This window comes from Lissotriton vulgaris, chromosome 1_1 (assembly GCF_964263255.1).
Source record: "Lissotriton vulgaris chromosome 1_1, aLisVul1.2, whole genome shotgun sequence".
In the NCBI taxonomy this organism is placed as follows: Eukaryota; Metazoa; Chordata; class Amphibia; order Caudata; family Salamandridae; genus Lissotriton; species Lissotriton vulgaris.
The window spans coordinates 1,014,150,403-1,014,177,176 of record NC_141685.1 but is presented as its reverse complement, the minus strand read 5'-3'; the positions used below and the strand labels follow the sequence as shown (position 1 = coordinate 1,014,177,176).

The 26,774-nt window shown below is 42.5% G+C and overlaps 1 protein-coding gene across 4 annotated transcripts in view; it reads left to right on the top strand.

The window, feature by feature from the left end:
* DSN1 (DSN1 component of MIS12 kinetochore complex) overlaps positions 1–26,774 on the top strand; it is a 341,302-nt gene that overhangs the window by 94,404 nt on the left and 220,124 nt on the right. For all 4 annotated transcript variants that reach the window (XM_086961432.1, XM_086961414.1, XM_086961423.1 and 1 more), the window contains 2 exons: positions 5,776–6,111; positions 8,415–8,488. In XM_086961432.1, the coding sequence (XP_086817558.1) occupies positions 5,776–6,111; positions 8,415–8,488 (410 nt within the window). The remainder of the gene's footprint in view (positions 1–5,775; positions 6,112–8,414; positions 8,489–26,774) is intronic.

Here is a 26,774-nt window from a genome sequence, read left to right as displayed (position 1 = left end):
AGAACTTAAATAATCTTTGTCTTGTGGTTTACTTGCTTTTTCCAAGGTATTGATAAGATCTTCTTTAGGAAATATTCCATGAGGATTGATCCTATGGCCCAAATAATTGATTTCATCAACCAGAAATGTACATTTGTCTCTACTCAGTCATATCTTTGCTGTCTAAAATCATTAAAACTTTATCTAATATGACATTGTGCTGCTCACTGGTCTCAACACAAATTAGATTATCATCTTGGAAAGACTGCACACCATTCAAACCCTGTAATAGACATTCAGTTAGTTTCTGAAAGACGCTGGCCGCTGATGCCAGCCCAAATGGCATGCTCAAAAATCTATAAAGGCGAAATGGGGTACTAAAAGCTGTGAGATCTTTCGAAGATTCATCAAGAGCCACTTGGTGATAAGCTGATAATTTTAAATCAATAATCAAAATAGTTTTTGCTCCATTTACAGCAGCTAGCATTTCTTGTATTCTAGGTAATGGATACGTATCGACTACAATGTTTTTATTAAGTGACCTAAGGTCCACACACAACCTAAGATCTTGATTTTTTTTAAGAGCAATAACTATTGCAGAAACCCACTCTGAACTGTCAGTGGATTCAATAATACCCTGAGAACACAAATAATCAAAATGTGATTTTAACTTTTCCCTTATGCCTAAAGTAACCATGCTCACTTAATGTTGTATTGGTACAGCTCCTTTTTTTAGTTTTATTTTGTGTGTGTAACCTTTTACTTGACCAACTACATTAAAAAAACATTCTTGTACTTATTAAGGATTATATCCAGAGAAGAATTCTCTAAAGAGATATCATTGATAGAAATATCTCTCAGCTGTATTGGACGATCAGACCCTGGGCATAAAATAACACCCAACTTTCCTAAATCATACCACCCAACGATATTTTTACCATCAATAGCTACATACATTTTGGTGAAGATTTTGCGATCTTCAAATTCTAAAGTATCTTCAAAGAAACCTAACATCTTAATATCAATTTCCAAAAGCTTTAGGATTGATATCAGTATCAATGAGTTTGACATCCATCCAATTTTCTTTAAAGAAAACATCAGACAAAATGGTAATGGGTGAACCTGAATCAGCCATGACCTCAAAGGCCATTTTGCCAACCATAGCAGTTCCCAACAGTGCATTGAAAGGAAAAGTAAGATAATTGACATCATTGAATAAATCATCATAAACAGTAAGAAGTACGTTTTTTGCATATCATGCTCGACATTTGAAATATTATTCACACTGGTACTAGAGCTTCTCTTAGGTGCTTTGCATACCGACAAAAAATGTTCAGTTTTACCACATTTGCCACATTTCTTTTTCAGAGCAGGATAATCTGGGGAGTTTACCAAGTGTAACTTAGATCCACACCTAAAACAACTTAGTTAATAATCTCTAGTTGTTTTGACATTACCCTTATTGTAAGACTGAACAGTGCAAACAGGAGAAGAATAATTAGTACTTTTCATTTCTTCAGCAGAAATAATTTTTGAAGATTCAATAGACCTTTCAATGCCTTTGGCTAAATCTACAACTTCAGCTAAAGTAGGATTAAGACACGCAAGAAGCCTCTCTTGTATTTTTTTTGACTCACAATTAAACACAAATTGATTTCTAATGGAAAGATCAACATTCCTCCAAACTCATTGTTTGCAGCTAAAACCCAAAAAACTGCCACATATTCTTCAACAGTTTCATCAGATTACTGTTTCCTCTTATGAAACGCATGTCTCTCAATCATTACATTAGGTTCATCTTCAAATTGTTTCTCAATACATTCCATCCATCTTCTCCATCACTTAGTGGCGCAATGGGTACAAGGTTTTTAAAAATCTCAATGGCTTCTGTGCCAAGATAACTAAAAAGAATGGCTTTTTTTCTCTCAGCTGAATTTTTTTTACCATCAATGGCTACTATATATTTTTCGAAAGTTTCAAACCACTTCTTCATCCGCAATTTGGGTTTACCTGGTATCTGCAAAAATACTGTGGATTGGTTACAAATTTGAGAAGATGCTATATTAAAATTTGGTAAAACAAAAAAACGAAATAAAAACAATAAATGAATAAAAATCACAGTAGAAGAAATAGGCACTTGAAAAGTAGAAAAGTGTGCATATGACTGTTGCCGAAATCCTATATGAATATGCACTTGATGAATAGAGAGAGCAGTGTGCATATCACTGTTGCAGAAATCCTAAATTAATATGCACTTGAAAAGTAGAATAGTGTGCATATCACTGTAGTAGAAATTCACACAGAAAAGGTATGCACAATAATAAATGAAGTGTGCAAACTGTAGTAAAGTCGATGTACTGTGTTGCAGCTAGGTCATCTTCTCTCAATCTCAATTTTTTAAAAATTTTACTTGGAAGAAGTGTGCGAATCACTGAACTCGCAAAATTAGAAATGAGCTCAAAATCGAAGCGAAGCCGGTTAAATTCATGTAGAAGTAATACAGCTCGTAAATCAGCTGATACCAATAAAGCTCCATATAGTTTGACTCTGTATCACGAATCCAATATGACCGATACGTTGCGTCAGTGCGCGTCAAAACGTCCTTCAAATATGGCCGTTATTGACGTGTCACAATAGCTAGAGCGAGAAGGACCAAGCGCTCGCTAAGCAACCGTAGTCAGTCAGACGCCACAGGATCTCTTGCTTGAGGAGCACAGAGCGTGTACTCCATATCAAGCGCGAGCAGACTCACGAGCGAGAAACAGCTCTCCGTATTTAAATAATGTAAATATCAATACCTTGAATTCCTCACAAGAAAGTACTGTTGCAGGAGAAACACAGACATGCTGAAGGGGACAGGCTGAAGACAATCACGCAGTATCCGTGTAAGTAGCAAGTAAATCCTTCTTCACAAATCAGAAAATATCAAAATTCGGCACAGTGGGTCGGCACAAAGTTAAAAGGACCTCGTCGCCATTGTAAAGAATCGAGGGAGCCTCAGATAAATAAAATACTTGTTTATTTCAGTGCCGAAGAAAGACCCACTGGTGCACAAGCCCAAGCATCCTGCCAGATCAACTCTAACCGCTTCTCTGACATTCAAACTCCAATCTCATGCCACAGCAAGTTCCACATTACAGATAAAAATTCTAAAATGATGCGACGATACTAAAATGACACCACACGTTCTAATTCTATAATAAATAGTAAAGAAAGACATATCTACCACACTATTCTTTACTTTTCTTCAAGGTATATAAAAATCTGTATTATGTTATGTGAATTTTCGACATCTCTGTTGTGCCTTTGCAGGAATATTTTTATTTAGTTAATTAACTGACACTTTTGTTTGAACATATTTATAGTTATTGGACTCAACAAGAAACGTGCCCCCTTCATTCATTTGAAGCTTGTGGTGATCTGTTTGTCTGCCAGCTGGAGTAGGTAGACATGTAAAGATTCAGCCTCTTGTGTGCAATTTTTAATTATGCACATTCTCAGAAAGCAATATACCTGTTTGTTTGTTCAAAGTTGAGGTTATATCAGGGCATTAACATGCCAAGAATTGTGCCTACATGCTAGCAGTGTGACTTTGAAGATGTCAAAAGCTGTTAACAGACCACAGGATCTATATTGATTTACGCCACAACTGAGCGACTGCAGATTATTTGGGTAAAAACGGGGCTATTAGAATTTTCTGAAAATTTGGTCTGAAAGATGATGTTAAGGAATATAGACCAACATCAGAAGCAAGATGTGCTCTCTATCTATTACTGCTTGGGAACAAATGACCTGCTTTCAGTAGTTTTCATTGCCTATAAACATCATCTATGAAATTTGATATTTATCGATGGGAATTTGAGTTCCAATTTTTGCTCACGATTGTGCGGGTCACAAGGAAAGTAAACTAGGAAGACAAAGATACAATCACTGGAATGGGAACATGAAGCAACACCGTATATTCTAGAGTCTGACTTTAGAGCGAAACCCTTTAGCAGTGTTTTGACCTTGGAGCTGAGCTGGTAGCCAGCAGTGACAGAGATTCCCAAGGTATGAAATAGGTTGACTATACCCGTATCTGCTCATGAATTAAGCCTCCCTAAAGGAATTGAAGAAATAGTTTCAACATGAGGTCAGACAAATCAGCCGAAAGAAGGCAGTTGGAAAAAAGTGTTCTGGTAGACGAGCTATTTTGTACTCTTGGTGTGGAATCCAGCCTCCTCTAGCATGTCATTTAAAGGCTGATGCTCCCTGTCTCTGCTTGTGAGGGAGGCCATCACGTCCTTAATGTAATCTACAGGCATTGGCAGGATTCTATCCCTTTCTTGCAAATTTGGAAATATTAATTCCTACACTGGGATAATCATTAGCTCAACTTTGTTTATAGTCTAGCAGTTGTGTGAAGCTTAAATCCATAACTGGATTTTCAATTTTGTAATCTATTCCAACATGCTCTACTAGAGGCCTGCAATGTTAAATTATTATCGCTCCTAGAGCATTTTGTTAAAGTCCTATAATTGTTTGCTCCACCCATGGAGCCTGCTGCTCTGCAGTTGAGATTCGGGAAATATTCCCTGCCTAGAATCTTAAATATGGCCAGATCTTTAGCTTTTTTACTTCTTGTCCCATGCCTTTTTCTCTCAATAACGACTATTTAATTTTGGTTTTCAAACTTGCATCTGAGATCATTTTACATTGCAAATGTTGTACCCAGGGACAGTTAAATTCTTAAATTGTCTCAGTTATGTCTGTTGATAACATTTTGGTCAGATAATCCAGTTGTCATCTTCAACACATCAAAATGATTATCCCTGATCACAAAATAGCCATATTGGCTGTGTCGCAGTATGCTCAGCATTATGTAAGTAGACTAGGAGAACATGCATTGGTGCACAAGTCAATGCAACGTTTTTTTCCCCCATATTGACTGCTTTTTTATTGCAATCATGTAAGCTCTCCACAGCTGTAGAGTTTTTTTTAAATATAACTACATAATTTCCTTCATGAATGTATCTTGGTCAACCTCTGCCTACACAGAGTACTGTCTCTGTCTTTTATAAAGGGCTATCAGAAGCTGTGTGGTGGGTAAGTGACCATGAATAATTAACTATTTCTAATGCACATTACAATTAAAGGACTGTCCATACGTAACATTCTCACTGTTACCTGGAGATTAATTACTTTGTGATTCTTGCTTTTTACTACTCGTGATATTTCATTTCTATTACACCGATGAGCCACATACATGCAAAATGTAACTGTAATTATTTAACATCACAGTGATATCAGTTTTTAGCTACCTTTTAGAGTATATTATTCTGGGCTTGGGCCTTCTTCATTGGAATCTACAAGCTTCAATGTTTACTTCTGCCGTTATTTTTGGGTACAGTCCTCATATTGAGATGTAGCCAGCAAATGAAGAAGGAAGAGTTATGAGTGTTCTGGCCTTTTATTAGGTTGGAATTTCTTGTTGTTACAACGTTATAAGTTATAAAGTGGCTGTGGTATGCTAATAAAGGAAGATTGCAATAATATTAGCCTCCGTGTCTTTAATAAAATCCCGATTTTCTGACCATCAAGGTTGGGGAAAATCTACATTTTGCTAATGCATAGGTACTTTGGTGAATGATATCTTCAATCATAATATCAGAACACATTAATGAACCCCATACGGCGTATGTACTTTGAACTGCCTCAGCAATGCATAATATAGTAACGGAATTATCTTTGGTAGTTCAAAATACATTAATACTCACACTGGGTTGGTAGCAATACTTTGTGTTCTTTTTCCTTTAGAAATGCCGATTGAGAAGATGGAGACGTCGGGCAGTTCATCTCAAAGAACAAAAAGCCCTGTCAAGACTGGCAGTGTACCTTCAAGTCCTAGAGAAAAGACGGGAACCGATCAGGGGGACAAAAACCATGCCAGCCCTGTTTCTAAAGTGAGCAGCATCGACCATCTAAGTCCCCAGAAGATATCCCCTTTGAAGCCCAGTCCCAAGAAAAGATGTAGCACTAGCCCCGTGCCACTCTCGTTCAGCCCAGACAGAAGGAGACGGTCTTGGCGGCGATCCAGTATGAAAGGGAATAACTCCCGAAGATCTTTGCCCCCTATGCGCTGCGACAACACAGGCAAGTACCGTGATTATTTCAATGCAATGCAAAACTATGTGGTGCAATACTCCTCGGTTTCAAGATTGGTTATCCTGGTAAATACGGCTTACGAATACTGGAGATTAAAAAAGATACTGTCTATTATTCCTCAAAGGCAAATGATGTGTCCATACAAGGGCAGTAATTGCTCTTCTTGTTGGATTTAACAAAAACTCAAGCTATTCAACTCCTCAATAGACTTTTGACTATTCAGGTCTGGAATGTATGTTCACATGGAACCACTTTTTAACTTGCCAATTAGCTTGATTGTGGAAAGAAAAAGCCTGAACAGAATTTCAGTGCAGGAAATGTCTTATGGAACTACATAAACAGTGTGTCAGGAGTTAAGATAGCATCTGGTTTGGAAACTTGAGCCCATGTTTAAATCAAATTAAAACTGTGCATTGCGAATTGTTGTAGTATAGTCCACATTTTATAAACAATTTTTGCTTAAATATTTTTCAGTTATCTGTGGACTTATTGCAAACTCCTTATTTGTCATTCATATATACTCTGCAGTCACAGGAATTATTTTAAACTCCCACCTTTTTCAATACAACTTTTTTGTGACTATTTTTTATTAACCTAATTTTATAGGATTGATTCAAATGGCTATCCATGCCTAACTATATTTCTCAAAACAAGAACACTTGTTTAGAGCTTATGGATGTACTTGGCCAGGTGAACTCTACAGAGCAGAATGTGACTTCTCGCTTGTTTTGACATATCAACTTGCACAAACATGTTACATCTGTTTTTATCATGCTGCCATTGCCATCTGCATTTGTTTTCTAAAACTAGTACGTTTTTCCGAGACCTGCTCCAGATCACACATTAAATTAATTGGGTGTGCCCGTTCACAAGGCAGGAACAGTATATTCATTATATTCTCTAGTCTCATGGTACCATAACCCTCCAGAGGATTGACAAACGCGCCTGTGAGACTGGGAAGCAGTGGAGGAGTGCAGGAGAAAAGCCGAGCAGAATATGGTTGCCATACAATTGAAGTCCATGGCTGATACTTGCAAGAAACTACAGACTCCGATGCAGCAATATTTGGGGGAAAGTAATAGAGATGAGAAGCTTACAACGCTGAACTACACTAGGAATGCACAGTGAGGAAGTAGAATTAAATAAAAACTTATTGCATTCCTGAGTATATTTCCTTCTATTGGACGGTGCTGGATGTGATAATGCAGATCCTTAAACAATCCAAAAGAGTCACCTGGTCATACAAAGCAAGTATTTTCTAGAAATAGCAGATACATTACGAGGGTGTAGTGCTTTTCCACAGGTGCGCATGCATTGCTACCAACTGGAGATGTCGGACAGAGCTACGGAAATCCTGCCACTGGTATTCTGATAAATAGGTCTATTTTACTGACTTATTGGATAACATCAGCTTTAGCAAGGTGGGAAACTTGATCTGCTTTGATTTCTTGTCTCCGTAACAGCCCCGTTAGCGTTGCGTGGCGACTTAAGCATAGGATCTAGAGAGTGGCAATCGATATGCTCTTTAAAATATACATAGGTGGAGTTTCCTTACTTATACAATCTGATTTCCCTTTTAAGATCCAAATTTTATCTCTGTGGGAACTTCAGTGATAACATTGAGTCCATCGCTCATTTTTCTTTGTAATAATGAATATCTGAACTTGCGCTTCCTATATGACTCCAGATGTCTCTCCTGTTTGCTGCATTTTGTATGTTTCCTTGTTGCTTCTGCTAGTCATAGGCTAAAACATTCCAAATCTTTTTTGAAATAGTTTTCTTTTAATGAAAATCTTTGTTTTGTTATAAAATGCTTAGGATTTGAAAATAATTCATAGGTGTTTTTGCATTTGACTCTGTATTTATCCTAGACTAGTCATCATCAGTTATTTATGCTAGTCATTCAAACCACAGGGGACCTATGTGAACTAGAACAACTGGATGAAAATAAGACAAAAACAAACGTTTTGACATTTTTAGAAACTGAGCAAGTGAACTCAAGTTCCAGGCATGATGAAAGAGCATTTTTTTTGTTCATTAACATATATATTTGGGTACAGGCACGATGCCCTTGCATAAAAAGCCCAAAGTACTGGTCCACTGTACAGTATTAGATCATTGCTGTGAACCTCATATAATCATTTGTTAAATGACAGACCTTTGTATTTTGATCCAAAAACATGAAACTCAGTTGGGTCTGTCAATTTCATTTTAATCCTTCTGGTAAGAAATATTATATTGAGTACAATATATTCTCACAGGTTTGTTTTGATTTGTGTTTTCATTTTTAGGTCTCAGCAAGGCTATCAGTCTGGAGTTGTCTGAACCAGAAAGACTTTGCCAACTTCTGCAAACATGTTTTCAGGTAATAATCTTAACAGTTGTTACCCCAAATTACCCCCAGATCTTTGATGCCTGTGTACGTCTGGGTTAGTTAGTATTTTTTGTTTTGTTGGTTTGTTAATGTGATGTACCCAGCCCATGTGATAAATGATAATTTTGCAGCGGGAATCTTTCCGGATTCACTATGCGGTGCATTATTCTGTGGTCCAGTGGTTGGGTCCAGAATCGTAGTTTTTTTTTTTTCTCTTTCATAGCCCAGTTGGGCGTCGACGTCCCACCTTCTGGTTTCTGGTGTACTTCCTGTGATGTCGGCATGCTTCCTGCGGAAGTTCCCACCTTTGGGCGCCATCTTCAGATTATTTTTTTTCCACCGTTGGGTCTGGATCGTCACCAAGAGGTTCCAGAGTTTTTGGAGAAAAGAAGAAGGAAAAGACTGAATTCTACCAAAAAAGATTGGAGAATATATCTAGGAACAAGACCACTGAGCCGGGACGACGAAGAAGGAGGAGAACATCAAAGACTTTGACGTCCAACGGAGAATGCACACACAGGGGGCCCCCTGAGCGCAGGAATGGACAAGAATCCGTTCAAATTGTGCCGCAATTGCCACCACAAATACACGCAGAAGGACCAGCACCCGGTTTGCAACCTCTGCCTGCTGTTCGACCGTGAAAGCCAGGATTGCAACGCCTGCCTAGTCTTCACCCCGAAGACTCTCAGGATTAGAGAGAGGCAGAGGATAGCCAACCTCGGCATGCAAGGAAAAGGCCAACCTCCGTCGCTTCGGGACCTGGCCCTCTCCAGTGACGAAGAGGACAACATCGCCGAGGGACCAGATGACTTCACGGTCGTAGAGACCGATAAGAAAACTACAAAAGAGATAGAGATGTTGACCGCTAAAACCCCTGGCAGACTCTCGAACGCCTGAGTCAGACTCTCGAAAAACAGAGTCTAAGTCCACAAAAGGAGCACTGGCGCCGAAAATCTCGACGGCCGCAGCTGCATCCAGGGACAAACAGCCCAGCGGATCCTTCGGAAAGGACTCCCAGACGGCGAAACACAAGAAAAGCCTAGGTTCGTCGAAGCACATCCCTGAAAAGGAGCGCTCGACGCCGAAGGAAAAGGACCTGAAGGCTACTTCAAAGTCAACGTCTACGTCGAAGAGATTGTCCGAAACACTCGACGCCAAACAGGCCGCCGAGATGGAATGGAAAAAGAAAAGGCTTGAGGCTGAAATGGATAACATCCTGGAAAGGAAAAGAGAATTCGACGAACGGATGGAGAGGTTCATCATCCCGTCGAAGCTGGTGACAACGATCGTCGAGGAGGAGGAGTTTGACGCCGAAGAGCCACCGATAACTCCAGAGCCCCAAGAACACCAATAGGAAAACAGCCTATACTATGAAGAGGAAGACCAGCGCACGAGTTTGGACTCTGCATCCTCGGTGGCGCAGGACCTGGATTGGCAGGACCTCGATGCCAAAAGCTCAGAAGAGGCCCTGGAGACGTATCCTTCGAGGCCTTCGCCGCCAGATGACATTGATATCTACAACATGGTCATCAGGAACGTGGCAACAGCTTATGGAGTGAAACTGGAGGAAGAAAAACCAAAAGCCTGCTTCCTCTTAGAGACCCTGCTCCCCAGTCAAACCAGGAGTCAATTCCTCCCCATGCTACCAAGTGTCCTGGACCAGGGGAGCTGGACCAGCAAGCTGCAGGTCTGTCACACCTAGGGCAGAGAAGAAATACAAGCACTCCTCTAAGGACCCTCCCTACATCCAGGGATCCGTCACGGCTGACTCCATCATTGCAGCAACAGCCAGAAAGAGGGCAATGTTCTCATAAACTCAGGCCCACCACCAGACAAAGAAAGTAAGAGGATAGACCTCACTGGAAGGAAAATGGAGAGGAATGCAGCAGAACACTGGCGCATTGCCAACTCTAATGCCCTACTCAACAAACATACGTACCAGCATTGGGACGAGGTCGGACATCTGCACAAACACCTCCCTGAGCAATACCAACAGAGAGCAACGCACCTGGTGGAGGAAGGCAATATTATAGCTAACTCATGCCTGAAATCGGCCCTGGATGCGGCAGACCCATCCAGCAGGCTCATGATGATCGGAGTTACAGAGAGAAGGCATGCCTGGCTGAGGATTTCAGGCTTCAAGCCGGAAGTACAAAATAACATTCTGAACACCCCCTTCAATGGAGAAACCCTGTTCGGAGCACCAGTGGATGAGAAACTCACCCAACTGAAAAATGAAACTGCAAGATCCATGGGGGTCTTGCAATTCAGAGGAATGAAAAGAGGCCCCCCGACACGGAGGCCAAACGGAAGAGGGGGAAACCAGCCAGGAACGTCACATCAGACATTCCAGCAGACCTACCAAGGCGACAACCAAGCACAGGAGGGCCAGCAGAAACAAACCTGGCAATACCAGCCTCGGGCCAGACCTTTTGCGGGAGGTCGAATGGACGAGGGCAAACGAGGGGCCAACAACCCACCTCAAAGTGACTCCGCACCACCAAGTGTGCCCACCCCCACAACACCTTTATGGGAGGGGCACAACAAAGTCAAGAAAAAAGGGTTACACGGACTAAAGAACAAAGACTAAAACACTTTTTCCAGGAATGGTAGGAAAATACAAACCGACAAATGGATACTGAACATCTTACAGTTCGGATACTGCATAGAACTGGAAAAGAAACCACCAAACAGTAAACCAAAAAAGAAAGCGCGCTCAGGAAAAGAACTAGCGCTACTTATAGAGGAAGCACAGGAACTCCTCCACAAAGGGGACATAGAAGCAGTGCCATCCAAAGAAAGAAACAAAGGAGTGTACTTAACTACTTCCTCATACCAAAGGTGGACGAAACGTTAAGACCATCCTGGACCTACGGTTCCTGAACCAATACATAAAAACACAAAAATTCAAAATTACATCTCTTCAAGAAGTCATCCCTCAGATAAGGGACGGAGACTTTGTCCAGCATAGACCTACAAGGCGCCTACCTACACATTCCCATGAACAGGCAGCACAAACATCTACTGAGATTTGCCATCGACAAAATGCACATTACCAGTTCGCTGCCCTGGCCTTCGGACTAAAATATGCACCAAGGGTCTTCACCAAGTGCCTCGTAGCCGTGGCAGCGCACCTGAGGAGGGAAGGAATTCATGTATACCCCTGCCTCGACAACTGGCTAATAAAAGCAAGTTCCTACAAACAATGCAAAGAATATGCACAGTGGATCACCGAGACGCTAACAGAACTGGAATTCTCAATAAATTGGGGAAAATACTCAATGGAACCAGAACAAGTGAAGATCTTCCTAGGAGCACAGATCAACACCATACAGAGCAAAGTGTTCCCCAGCAACAAGAGAACACTTGCCCTGCTGAAGGAGACACGTCAGTACCAGAAGGGGCGAGCTCTGACAGTGAGCAAGATCATGGGGATGATGGCGTCCTGCATACACCTAGTCCGCAATATATGACTCCACATGAGACCATTCCAGGAATGGCTGCAACAACAATGGTCACAAGCTACAGGGAGTTGGGAAGATCTAGTGGTTGTAACGCACATAGTGCAAGAGGAGTTAGCGTGGTGGAACAAGGAGAACATAACAAGGGGGAAGCCTTTAACACCACCAAACCCAACAGTGACCATCACCACAGACGCATCCCAGAAGGGATGGGAAGCACACATGAACCAACTCAAGGTGCGGGGCCTGTGGACTCCAACAGATGCGATCAAGCACATCAACTACATGGATCTGAAGACTGTGTTCCTAGCACTAAAAGCCTTCCAGAAGCAACTGTACAGGCAAAGAGTGTTGATACAAACCGACAACACCACAACGATGTTCTACATCAACAAACGGGGAGGAACACAATCAGTCGCACTGTCCAACCTAGCACAGGACATATCAAGATAGACCTCCTAGCTATACACCTACCAGGAAAGGACAACATGGAGGCAGACTGGCTCAGCAGACAGACATTAGCATCTCACGAGTGGGAGTTCAATGCACAAGAAACACAAAGGCTATTCAAGACGTGGGGGACGCCAACAATAGACCTATTTGCAACACACCAGAATGCAAACTGCCGATACTTCTCATCCAGGCAACCAGGGGAACAATCCCAAGGGAATGCCCTATGGATAAGCTGGTCAAACATTTGCCTACGCTTTTCCCCCAATACCACTGATACAGATGCTCACAATGAAGACAGCCTTTCTAGTTGCAATCACCTCACTTCGCAGGGTAAGCGAACTGCAAGCACTAACGCCACAAGAACCTTTTATTCAAATACACAATGACAGAGTGGTGATGAGGACGGACACACACTTTATGCCAAAGGTGGTGTCAAGGTTTCACATGAACCAGACAATACAAATACCATCCACAAGCGCAGTAATGCATTACATGGAAAGAACTAAAGAGCACAGGAAAACAAAACAGTTCTTTGTGTCCTTTAAAGCAGTTTCCTGGGTAGACCAGTAACAAAGGGGACCATCGCAAGGTGGATCGCACAAACGATACAATTCTGCCATAAGCAGGCAGGTCGAGAACTAGCAGAGGGGGCACAAGCCCACTTTACCAGGAAAAAGGGAGCAACAATAGCCTTCCTGGCTAACACACCCGTTCAAGACATATGCCTGGCGGCAACATGGGCTTCGGTGCACACATTCACTAAGCACTACTGCGTGGATATACAAATGAACAAGGAAGCACAAGTAGGACAGAAAGTGCTTCAACATATATTCAACATCCAACGCTCATCTTCCACCCAGCCGCCACAAACATAACAAACCGCTACAAAGTCTATGCACAGCATAGTGAATCCAGAAAGATTAATGCTGCAAAACGAATAGTTTCTTACCGGTCAGTGTAGTTTTGCAGCTTGAATATCTTTCTGGATTCACTAGTGAACCCACCCACCTCCGCCAGAAAGATGAGGCAGGAGAAGAAGGTGGAAAGACGAGGAAAAAATACAGACAGACAATTTAAGAGACAAAGTGAAAATTCATTTACTATAAGGAAGAACTTGAAAACATTGCCAAAGGATTCACGAACATAACACAAAAACAAGAAAAAAGAATGCGAAGATGGCGCACAAAGGTGGGAGCTTCCGCAGGAAGCGTGCCAACGTCACAGGAAGTACACCAGAAGGTGGGACGTCAACGGCCACCCGGGCTACGAAAAAAAAAAAGGAAGGAAAAGACTACGATTCCGGACCCAACCACTAGACCGCGGAATAATGCACAGCATAGTGAATCCAGAAAGTTCTTCAAGCTGCAAAACTACACCAACAGGTAAGAAACTATTCGTTTCCAACCAAGTTGATCTAACTGGCTGTGAGAAAGTGGCTTTATATATCCTGGACCAAAATATGGTACAGGGTGTATAGAGTCCACAAACCCCAGAGGTATAACCGAGGTTAAAGCCAGGTGTGACCTTACTCTCTAAAGTGGTAGCTTGGTCGAGCAGTTAGGCAGTACCAGAGGACAGTGTAAAGCATTTGTTGTACCCACTCAGCAAAAGGTTTCACACACTCAAAGACTGAACTCCAGGCCAATTGTTTTTATATCAAAGATATAGTTGTTTTATTTTTAGAACCAACAGGTATCAAAAATGTACTGTTCTCAATATGAAAGGTCTCAGATGAGTACTTTGCAGAAAGGCAAGAAATGTTGTAAACACAATAGGTACAGGGGTTGCAGTAGGCAACACAATTCTAAACACAATTTAGCATTGAGCTCAATGGGTTTTTCTATATAAATACAGCTGATTACTTTGTAGAGTACTCTGGTAGTTCCAGGATTGGACCCTAGATTCAGTCCTGGGATCTAAGCTGAAAACAGTTTAGTAAAAACGTTTTTGTTATTGCAGTGATTTGTAAGGAATATAAAGCAATTGTAAAAGTTTACACTTGGAAACTTTTCAATGAAAAACTGGCAATGTTATCCAAAGACAATTCAGGTTGCAGTTAAAATAAGATCTTGTTAGTTTTGTAATCCAGTACTGGGCTCCTAGGTCCAGCACTGGGGTCTCAACTTAAAACAGGTAAGTAATTACGTTTCAGTATTTAGTACCATTTTTAAAGAATATTTCAAGTTTTCAAAGTAGACTCTAAAAAGAAATTTTACAGGAAAGCACAATGAATTCCTAGGGAGAAAATTCAAGTTACTAGTAAACCCGACTAGGATTACTTTTGCGGTTCAGTACTGGGCTACAAGATGTAGTACTGGCTTCTCTCCTGATCACAGGTGAGTACTTCGGAATTCAGTTGATTTTATGGGAATGTTTTAAGTTTTCAAAACTTCACACTTAAAAGATTTTTCGAGTCAAACCAGTCAATGTTATCCAATGGCAGGTAAGTGAGTTACCGGTTTCCAGGTGAGTACTTGGCTGGGGAAGTTAGGGTTCTGGGCATAGACTCGGGGGTCCCCCAGGGTCGGGTAGGTACAGTTGGTTCACCCTCAGCGGCACAGGGGCGGCTGGGTGCAGCGGTAGTTAGGCCCAATGTTATCCAATGAGGGGCAGGGGGCCTCCAGTTGGTGGCTGCTGGCTAGCAGGCCACGCGGTTGTGGGAGCTGGGCTCCTGGTCACTTGCTCAGGGCAAATGGGGAAGTAGGATAGGGCACAGGTTGCGCTGCCAGGGGCACTCGGGCGGCTGGGTGCAGGGTGCCTTTGAGCCTTCGGGCCCTCAATGTTATTTAATGGGAAAGGTAAAAAAGGAACAAAGGCTGGAGACTCGGGACGGTGATTCTTCAGGTGCGACCACCACTTCGAGAGGTAAGTTGTGATCCTGGTGAAGAGGTAGGTACCCCAAAGGGAGGCACAGGGGGTCGCAGGGCACCGGGTGCAGGGGTGTCTTTGGGTGTCGGAAAATCTTACCCTCGGCTGGTCGCGGTTGGAGAGGTCCCTGGTTCTGAGGCTGCAGGCGTCGTCTAGTTTGTCAAGGAGGGTCTTTGGGCACTGGACTTTGGGTCCCAGTCGCCGGGGGGACGTCCTTGTGGTCTTGGATCACTCTGGCACGGGACGGGCTCAGCGGGTGCAGAGTGGTTAGGTCTTGAGCTTCGTGGCTGGCACCAGGGGTTGGTTGTTGAAGCAGAGCCTCTGCTTATGGGAGTCCCAGTCTTTAAGAGGGTCAAGGCAGGCAGGTCCTCCGGGTGTCCCAAGGTTGCTGTCCGCAGGAGTCGCCGGGATTAAGCAGGAGCAGGTTCCAAGATCGACAGGCCGGTAGGGCTGGGGACAAGTCAGTGGGTGTCGTCCTGTTAGCAGTTGCACAGCGGGTCTTCTTCTTGATCTTCTTGTCTTATCAGGATCTGAGGATGGAAGGTTCAGGGTGCCCCTAAATACTAAATTCAGGGGTGTTACAGGTAGGGCAAGGGCAGGGACCAATAGGTCCCTGCCCTGGGGTGGGTACACCCCCTAGCCTGCTCCTCTCCTGTGGGAGGGGGGCAGGAGCCTAGCTGTGATTGGGCAGGGCTCCCCATCTTCAAGATGGCTGGAGCTCGGGGTCGTCCTTCACCTCGCCTCTCCCACCTGAGGTCTCCTCTTCCTGACGTGGGGTTTCTCGCCTGTCTTCCCGCCAGAGTGGGGGTTGGAACTGGTGGGGGCCTGTTGGAGAAGCTCACAGAGGCGGCAAGCCTTTGAAGCTTCCCCCTGCCCATCCTGGGGGAGGAGACCTAGCATCTCACCCAGGATGTGCATTCTGTACCTAGACACTCAGCCGGCAAAGGCAGTGTGTGGGTATCCGGGTGTACAGGGCCCCTAAGGGTGGCACAATAAGTACTGCAGCCCTTAGGGGTCTTCTTTGGTCACCAGGCCCTGGGCACCTAGGGTACCTTTTACTAGGTGCTAATAGGTGGCCAGAGATGCCAATTGGGTTTTGTTTCAATACAGCTTTAGGGAAGGAACACAGGCCCTGGGTACCTGGTTGGCAGGAGCCCAGGGCACACTCAGTCAAAGCAAATCAGCAGTTCAGCAAAAAGTGGGGGCATACCAATGCAAGAAAGATGGCACTTTCTCACACTGGCGCACAGTATTCCTTTAGACATGCTGAGTGTTAAATGTTTTAGCAGCTATGAAATGTAAAATACATCTAGTATAGGCTAAGTTGATTTGTGTTTGTATGTGGGGTGTCAATTTGCTACATTCAAGCATTGTAAAATCTTGTTAGGTTACTCATAGAAGGATTACAAATCCGGTTCCTGTCTTTTGTGCAATGGAAATTTCCCAAATAACTAAAATCCTTAATATTTCCAGTTTCACAACTTCTGGGATCCCACTTCTACTCTATTTGTTTTGAAAAGCTCTGTTTTGCCTCATCTAGTCAGCCCCTACTACTTCTGCCTCTTTGTGAGGCAGTCTATGGCAAAAATGCAACCCAGTGATGCTGCTGCTAGGGCTGACCCTTTTACCCAGACCAGAACCCGAGTGGAATACTTACATCTAGTATGATGGTCCAGTGGATTCGATTTATCCAGAGATCTACCCACCCAAGACATGCAATCATAATGGGGTAAGGTAATATATCACTTAATCATAGATGCTCATCAGTGCACTGCGAGAAAGGGTAGGAGCAGAAGAGGTGGTCTTACAGTGGTTTACTTCCTTTCTGCAAAACTGCATCCAAAGAATAAAAATGAACAACTGCATGTCCGACCTACTCCCCGTAAGCAGGGGTCTACCACAAGAATCAGTTCTCTCCCCATCACTGTTCAACATATGCATGGAGCCCCTCACCAATATTCTCAAAAAAGCCAACATCCTTTTCCACCTATATGCTGAAGACACTCCGATCTACTTAGAACCTACCTCCTTTAACAATATTCAGAGTCTAATTGTCACCCTAAAAGCAGTCCCAAACTGGCTAGCCCTCAACCACTTGAAACTAAACCAAGATAAGACGGAAATTCTTGTCATCACCAACAAGGAGCGGACCCCCCCAAATCACATAATGGCTAAAAACCATGATGCTCTCAATTGCAGTCTCACCCCGGCAGACACCGTAAAATCGCTGGGAATCACTCTGGACCCAAACTTAGACATGGGTAAACACATCAAGAACAACGCTACGAGCGCTTTTCTCAACCTAAAACGGCTCAACAAAATAAAACCCTTCATCCCTCCCATTGACCTCAAACAAGCTACTCAATCCCTGGTATTGTCCAGAATGGACTACTGGAATGCAACCCACACAGGCACAGCAAAATCTCACTTAGTTCCCCTCAGAGCAACTCTAAATGCAGCAGCCAGGATGGTCACTAAGAGTATACGAACACATCTCTCCTGCTCTCAGAGAAGTTAAATGGCTCCCAATCGAAATGCTCGCCAGCTTCGGAACGGCCGGTCTTACACACAAAGCCCTACATACTGTTAAATCGGCGTTCCCGAGCCTCCAAACTCATCAAAGCAGGCCAGAAAAGGAACCTCAGGAGTACCAATCTGCTACTTCTCATTCTTCTAAAAAAAGCCTTATCATGCTCCTTCTCTGGAAAGGCGCCCAAAGTCCATATCCGGACTAACCCATCCTTTCCGAAATTCAAAAGCCAGCTCAAAGACTTATTTCTCAACAGAACTCGTCTGAACGGATAGCTGACGCTCAACATAGAATCTCGCACATTGCAACATACAATCATCTCGATTAGAAGGCCACCACTTCAACTACCACCTGTCTCACTCCTTTGTCACCCCTCCCTGAACTAGATTCGTCACGATTCAATATGCTTATTATTATTACTCACTATGTTTGAACTGAGTTTTTACTGTTACTTTATTGTGTTGACTGCATTGATATTTGATTTAAAGCGCTCTGGTACCCTGATAATACAGTACATGTCATTAGTTAGAGCAAATGGTGCTAGGTGCAAAAAGTGTGCAGCGTGTGACGATATTTACAAATACACAGACAACATAAGGTGTCACAAAGTTATACACCATGCTTCTTCAATGTCCACTCAGTATCATTTTGTCTTCAGTATGACAGACAATCCTGGGGGCACGTCGACCTTTTGAGCTTGTTGGAGTCAACTTAAGGTTCTCTTCAGGACAACGCCGTTTGTCTAAAACTGTGAATTTAAGAAATTGGCCCCTTAATGTCTTCTAAATACAGATGATTGCTCGTGCTGAGTCAGGGAAATAATTGACTATATACCTCAGGCATTGAAATTCTGCACTCCAGTCTATCCTCCAAACCATGTTTGATTCCTGGTGATATTCTATAAATCATACATACAGTTTCATTATGACTACCAAAACGTGCAACCCCGTAGCACCACATTGCGATAGATTGTGTAGGTAACTAAGATGTATTCAAAGCTTCCAACATGTATTATCAAGCCTTGTTGGTCACTGCTGCTCCATTATCATGTGTCAGAGTTTTATTCCAAAATGACTGCTGTGCTCCCTAGGTATGCCATATCATAGGATCAAAGACTCGCCGCGCAGGGTATGTGTCAACAAAACGTTCTATAGAATGTGAACCGGTAGCAGGATGTGGTGTGCATCAAGCGAGAGAGTGTTTAACAATTCCGTCTTTTGAATACCTTTATCCCCCAGGGTTTATGGCCAGACAAATGACTTGCAGAGAACAAGAGCTGCTACCCAGCTATGGTACTCAAGAGAACATCATGGAAGAGAAGGGTTTAAATGCCCACAGACCCATTAAACGGACTCGTGGCGTTAACTAAGTGATCGGTTATCCAAAATACAAAACAAATATGCAATATGACCATCATTTGATTAAACCTGGGTTGCCTCAATGAGAGAGAATTAGTTTCTAAATGCTTCACACCCAAACACCCCGTTTATTTCCTATAATTTGAGGCGAGTCCGATTCGCATTCCAAAGGCGGCAACTTCGTTGAAGCTCGCCGTCCCAAGGAGGATAATCGGCAGTTCATTCTGTGGGAGGGGGCGTTACACCCTCTTCCTCGACAGGCTTTTGTTCTGGGTCTACTGAGAGCAAAATCATTTCACCCTAGGAGGTCAGTACAGCTCTCAGGTGGCAGGCTGGTAGAAACCAGTGAACATGGAAACCAAAGGCTGGTAGATTTTCAGGGGGCACCTCTAAGTTGCTCTCTGAGTGCATGTAGTCATAAATCCAACACTGACATCAGTGTGGGTTTACCAATATGAGATGTTTGATACCAAACATCCCTGTTTTCAGGGAAACCATCATGTAGCTGTCCAGCACATGTTCTAAAATGGCCTCCCAGGTCACTTGTACTGGCAGTAATGGAACTGACCAGCACAGGGGCATATCTGCTCATGCCGGGATGCCCTCACATGTAGTACTAAGCACCCTGTTTTAGAGCCGTCAGGCCTGTTGTAGGGGGTGACTTTCAAGTATCGTATGCAGTTTCTGGAGACATGGCACACAGGAATGTGTTATGTTGTGCTTTCATGTTTGTCTGCACCTAGAGGGGTAGTCTGCAATGGCAGCCTTGCATGTGCTTGATGAGGGGTCCCTTAGGGTGGAGCAAATAATGCTGCTGTCCTTAGGGACCCTCTTTAGTACCTCAAACCCTTGGTACCAGGGGTACCATTTTCTTGGGACTTACAGAGGGTGTTAAAGGTTTTACCAAGTGGGTAAACACTTGTACCTTTTTAGGGAAAGAACACTGGTTCTGGGAACCTGGTTAGCAGCGACCCAGCACACTTCACTCAAGTTTCATCAAAAACCAGGCAAAATGGGGTACTGCAACAAAAACCCAGTTTCCTACAGTATTCACAAGACCTAATTATTAAACTCTCTCACTTGGTGGTACATTGCCACCACAGCCTGCTGTTGGTTCACATTCTATAGAATTTTGTTTTGACACATGCCCTACACAGCGAGTCCCCAGTACTATGGAGAGTATGGTACAGCATGCTTGGGAAGCACAGCAGTCGGTTTGGAATATGGCTCTTACACTTGATTGAGTAGAATCATAAAGCAGCAGGTACTACTAAGCCCTTATAATACATGCACAAGCTTTGGACAATTCTCTGTCACTTAAACAGTAATCTTTCTACATGTGTTGCCATCAGGTTGCATGTTTCTGTATTCCTATTAATGAGTCTGTATTTATTATTTATAGAATAACACCAGGAATCACACATTGTTCAGAGGATAGCCTCCAGTGTGGAATTTCAGCGCCTGCATTATGTAGTCTGTTACTAAGAGAAAGCACAAGCAAGCCTCTGTAGTTAGAAACCATTAATAGCCATATTTCTTTAATGCTCATGTTCTAGACAAATGATATTACCCTGAAGAGACCTGGGGCTTTACTTTAACTTGGTTGACGTACTCCCAGTGTTGTCACTTATACTTAAGTCAAACTATGCTTCTGAGTGGACATTGAACAAGCATGGTGTATAACATAGTGACACCCCGCATTGTCTCTGTATATGTAAATATCATCAAAAACTGACCACTCTTCGCACCATACAATTCAATTCAATTCATGTTTTATTAAAGTTTTGGAAATCTAATGAGGTCCACTTAAAAGGATACATACCAATTCATACATAAAATACAATAAAGCCATATAAAAATACAAAATGATAAGGCGGTCCGAGAACAACATTTTTCAACATATAGCAGTATCCAAAAATAAAAAATTTGAATTTAGCAGCCAACATGAGGAAACAGCAGTATCAGGGGATAACATTTTAAATTTAGCAGTCGACGAGGAGAGCGCAGATCATATCATGAATTGTGGAAGTAACAAATAGGTAGCAGCCAGGACACCATAGAGCACCTTCATGGATCAAAGTTTACAATTAGCAGCAGAAAATGAGAGAACAGGACATATCCGGAAATATGCAACTGACATATAGAAAGCAACCGATTCATGTGCAAATTTTGCAAATTAAAAATTAGATGAACACGGAACCTTTAGTGTAGAAGACACAATAGTGCGAAATACCTTCAGAAATTAGGAGAAGATAAAACATCTAGATAGGTCAACGATTCAGAAAATAAATCCCACTTGGGAAATATACAGTTAAAAGATATACATAAATTCCTTAAAAAAGTTAACCAATTTTACGCATACTGCTTCATTTTTAGGATTAAAAAGAAAATTGCAAGCAGAAGCTACATCCTTAATACCATTTTGTAAAAACATTGGCCTAAGCCAGCGACGGCGATGAAAGGCTAGTGCCGGACAAACAAACGGAGCATGATACAAGTTCTGGGTACTCAGTTCACAAAAATTAGTTTTTTCAATTTTTCAGATTCTGAGACCAGTGTACAATTAGATCATTTAAAGGTAGAAGATTTACTCTAAATAAGGAGAACCAGCGTCTTGTTCCATGATCTAAGTTCCAAGTTAGATATTTCTGAGGCAGTTTCGGTGAAGTAGTTTTTATTATCTTTAGTCTCTCTTTAGTCTTACAGAACTCAATATCTCTATTAAAGCGGATCATACAACTTAGGTTTTTTACAAAGGATTTGAATTCTGAAGGCGGGAGGGTATCTCGGATTCCTCCTGAACACAAAACAGTTTTAGGGCCAGAGAGAAATCTCGATTTAGAGAGTATTTCTCCCGCATACTACCGAAAATTTCCTTGCACATGAAACCCCTTAGTGAATAATGTTCACTATTTTTTAACTGGCATCCCCGACGTAAGACTCTAGAAATGCCTTGGATATACGTGCTTATCAGTCCAAATTCCAATCTAATAGCAGCAGAGGAAACTAACGTATTAAAATTACACCGTTTTCGTAAAATCTGACCTTCTATCTTCTCTAGAAAACTCCATTCCTTTACTATCTTCTCTAGAAAACTCCATTCCTTTACAGAGATTGATTCAATGGCATAAAGTAAGGTTGATGGAATTTTTGCTTTCAGCACCGTCAGTAGATGTATAAAATGCCTTCTACACATTGTATTGTAAAAAATGTGCAGACCAGTAGCGTGGGACATAGCTTTACTGGTACTGTGTTCAATATGGAGTTTATGCTTCTTATTGCTCGTGATTAATTTCCCTAGATATAAATATGAATCAACCACTTCCAACTTTTCCTTGCCAATATGCCAATTAAACTTACTTAATTTTCTGCTTCTTTCACTTTTCAAAATTAAAATTTTGCTTTTAGAAACATTGATCTTCAAGAAATGAGCCGCTGTATACTTCTGTAATGACGATAATTTTTTATTTTAGCCTATTGGAGTTAGATCAATCACAACAATATCGTCTGCATAAAGGAGGCAAGCGAAAGGATGGCTCCCTATCTTTGGAGCGTTGCCCTCTCGCTGAGAAAGACAGTCGGGTAAATCTGCTAAATATAAGGAAAAAAGTATTGGTGCTAATAAACACCTTGTTTCAAACCATTTTCTATTAGGAATCCTTGGTTTCCACCCATTAATGCCTGACACCAGGTTTGAGATGTAATGCTATGATTAAGGATAACAGGGGGGCAGGCAATCCCATATTTCCCACTTTTCGCACCATGTGTTGTATGCGCTAACTAATGATATATAATATATTATGACTACTGAATAATAAAGTGCTTTCAAATTGAAAGTGGAACCTGTGATCGATTAAGTGCTTTACTCCATTGTGCTTGTATGTCTTGGAGATCTGTGGATAAATTAGGCCCACTGGACCATTGTTCTAAGTTTGGCTGCTAGTATTTAGGCATAACCTGTAATTTAGGGGTTCTATGCAAAGCCTAGAGGGTCACTCAGTCTTTCATCCTTCTGAGGTTGCCCACATACGTATTGCAAGCTCCTATGAAGAACAAGTATTGCAGTCTTTTCAAAAATAGTTGCTCTGTTTGAAGCAGTCTATGCATTTGAGTTACTGTGATAGAAAGGCTTATGGTACAATGTTGCATGCATTGTCTGGTTTTCTTGCATTTCCCTCATTTTATGTACTACTGCTTAATTGTGTTGCTTAATTGACGTGTAGGTGTCTAAAACATCCTGTTATGTCCTCTACACTTTGGTTTTACCACATGTTGAAAGAGTATTGCTCTGTAGACTTGTAAGCACACTATGAAGTTCATGCATGCCATAGAGGTGAATTTCAAAGCGAGAAGAATATCGGAGAGAGCAAACCAAATGTGACAGCAATGTACACAGTAAGACTGACAACTACTGGAAATACAAGCTAGCAGCATCTACTTCATGTTTTACCTCTCCTGTGTGATTACAGAAGGATACCAACCTTCCCAGAAAAGAGCAGTCTAGGTCAAACCTATGAGCTGTGTCCCTTCAACATGTGACCGCACGTATCCCAGACATGTGTCTGGTACATCTTGAGTCTCTGGGTAGATGAACAAAAGGTTTGTGTCTGTACACGCAATTTCCACTTCGGCCAAAGGTGTTTAGCGCTGGATCTGTGTCTGAGTATCAGGATGACCACTGCCTATAAAATATTTTTTTCCATTTCGATTCATTATATGTAAATTTATCTTATCTGAATATCCAGAAAATCCAGCACAGATGTGCCAACATTGGTCAACAATGCACTTATGTCTGCTGTAGTCTCCTCATTGCAGTCCATAGATGACCACCTCTTCCACAACGCTGCCAATTAACACTTTGTCACTCTCAAGTCAACAGAGAACTAGAAGCTAAATTATCTCCAGTCACTTGCTTTCAATATTTCTGACCACCTTATGTACAGGACTATCTTCACTTTGTAAGCCTGATCAAGTGAATATGAGCTTTCTGAAACTGTTCTTTAACCCACAACACACCTGCAACATGTTAACTCTACTGCTCAACTCACTAAACAAGCTCAACAATGTGCCTTCATCCAGCCCTTTTCTTATTCCTACCTTCTGGGTACTGCTACCTTCGCTCCATAGACTCTCACTCCAAATACACCAACGTAAACAACTTCACCAGTATAAAATGCTCTTCCACCTACACACATTCTACACCAAGCACCAGTTCCATTTTAATATTCATGTCAGTAAACCTTTTACCACCTTGAAAGCTCCAATCTCGTTTCCGCTATGATTTCCACATTTTTTGCATCCCTGAATGCTGGCTTGAACCACATTCTTTTTAAAAAAAATCTTTTTTTTATTAACTTTTCTCAATGACTCATACAATACAGAGCAGTGTTCAATTGACACGTGAAAGGATAACAATTCATTGTATATTCGGATGCATACAGGGTAGTATAATACAACAATAACAGTTATCACTCCTTGTTAACCCCACCCCTCGCTTGAACCATATTCTTAAGTCATCATTGACATCTAGATTCTAAAGTATACAAGTCATTTGAGTTGACAGACAACATGAGTTAGTAGACTGTACAGAAGTCATGGCAGGGTGCATTGAATGCAGACCTACACCTGGTACAATCTGTAACACTTGAATGCCACAAAAGGTACAGTATTGGCGTGTGGGAATCGAGGGTTAAGAAGCAGTGGTCCTTGGCGATTGGGTTGAGCTAGAATCGTGTGGCAGTGCGTCGGTGACCTGAGCGGGTACAGTTGCTCAATCTGAGGGTTCTGTTAAGAGGGTATTATAAGGGGGAATCTTGTGGTCTTGCAAAGAAAGGGGATACTTGGCTTGACCAATCCCAAGTGGTAACTGCAAGGTTTATTGTAGCATGTCTCTGATTGCGGTTGGGAGAGGAGATTCCAAAGGATGTGGTATTTTAGAGCCATTAGAAGTGGTGGATGCTTTTTCTGGCATCGGATCAGAGGAGGTTATGTACTTTTCTTGGCCATGAAATATGAGTCCTATAATTACATGATTGTAAAGGTTGGGCCTTATCGGCCTGGAATGTTTGTGGGCCCCTTCTTTCTGTTAAAATAGTGGGTAAGGGGGAATTGTCCCCTGTTGGGGCTTGCTTTCCTTTGCGGGTCTGTTGGTTGCCGGATTCCATATTAGTATGGCTGTGCAGGTGTGAGCTTTGTACTACTGGTCTTTTCTGCTTGTTGTTCCTGCTTTCCTGGGGCGTTTGCTCTCTCTTTTGATGAAGGAAGGTCTAGGATTTGAGGCGATCGAGACTGCGGCGAGTTAAGATGGTCAAGCAGTAAGGAGTGCCCCATGGATGACTGATGTCTCTGCTAGTTGTGATTAGTTGGGGGTGGATTTTACATCCTCTAAGGTATCCTGATGGTTCCTGCGATTGTGCTTGGACTGGGATGCCTGCTGGGGTTTGCCATGCGGGCTTGCAGGCAGGTGGTCTTCCCAGATCTGTTTCGCCTGACAGTGAAGGAGGAGGTCTGTCGCAGGGTGATTTACTGTTTTAGTGTTTTTGTTATCGTAAGGGGTGTGGGGGAGGAGTGGTTAGGTGTTTTGACTTCCACTAAGATATCCGAATGAATGACTGGGATAGTTTTTAAGTGTTCCAAGGTTGTTGGGCTTGGGCGGAATGGTAAGCAGTAGTGGGGTCTTTTTGCTCTCGCCTAATCAAATTGTTTAGTCCCTAGAGTTTTTTGATCGATGCCAAAGACATGCACGGCTAAGGCGTTCAATAGGTCAACTTGGAGTTTGAGTTTTTCCACGTGAAATGATAACGCTGAGGAAATCTCCTCCTTCGTGTTCAGCAAAGGGCCCACAGAGGGGTTGGAACTAATATGTTGTTTTCTAAGGTGGGATTGATGTCTAGTGTAGGCACCTCTGCCTCTGGATATGTGGGTGGGGGAGCCAGTGTTATTCTCTATTCATCTCTCGATGCTGGACTTGCCCAGTGGGTTGTTTTCAGACCGAATTGTGGGAGTGTCCTGCTGAAGTTTAATCTGAGAAAGCAGGACATTGTAATCATGTTTGGGATCAGAGTTCGTTGTAATGTTATGCTGATCCGTGGCACTGTGGGTCTTGTCGAAAGGGCTCAATGACAGATTTTGCTTTTTAGACCTCTGGTGACCTTTTGAGTAAGATGTTCTGGCAGTGGCCAATGAAATGGAGAGGGGTCTCCCGGGGACCAGGAGATTTTTCCTAATTGGCATTTGTTGAGGAGAGGCATATTTGCAACTTCTGTGGTAATTGCTCATCATCATGTTCAGTTGCGTGGACTTGCGCTTCGGAGAGAACTAGTGAAAGGTTGGCTGGGTTGTTAGACACAGTGGTGAGTGAAGTCTAGTGGGCGCGCTGCCTTGAGCCGATTAAGTTGGATCCATTGGGGTTTTTTAAAAAGTCTGTAATTTTTTGTGGTCCCTGGGTCCTTGATGAATTATGTGAGGGTGGCTGCTGTGGCTAATGAGATCTCACTGTTGCAGCAAGAGTTCCATATTATTGATTGCGTTGTTGGTACGAGGTCTAACGGTTTAGTTTTGTCCTTAGCCCCCCATTTTTTGCAGGTTTAGCTGTACCACGTATCTTG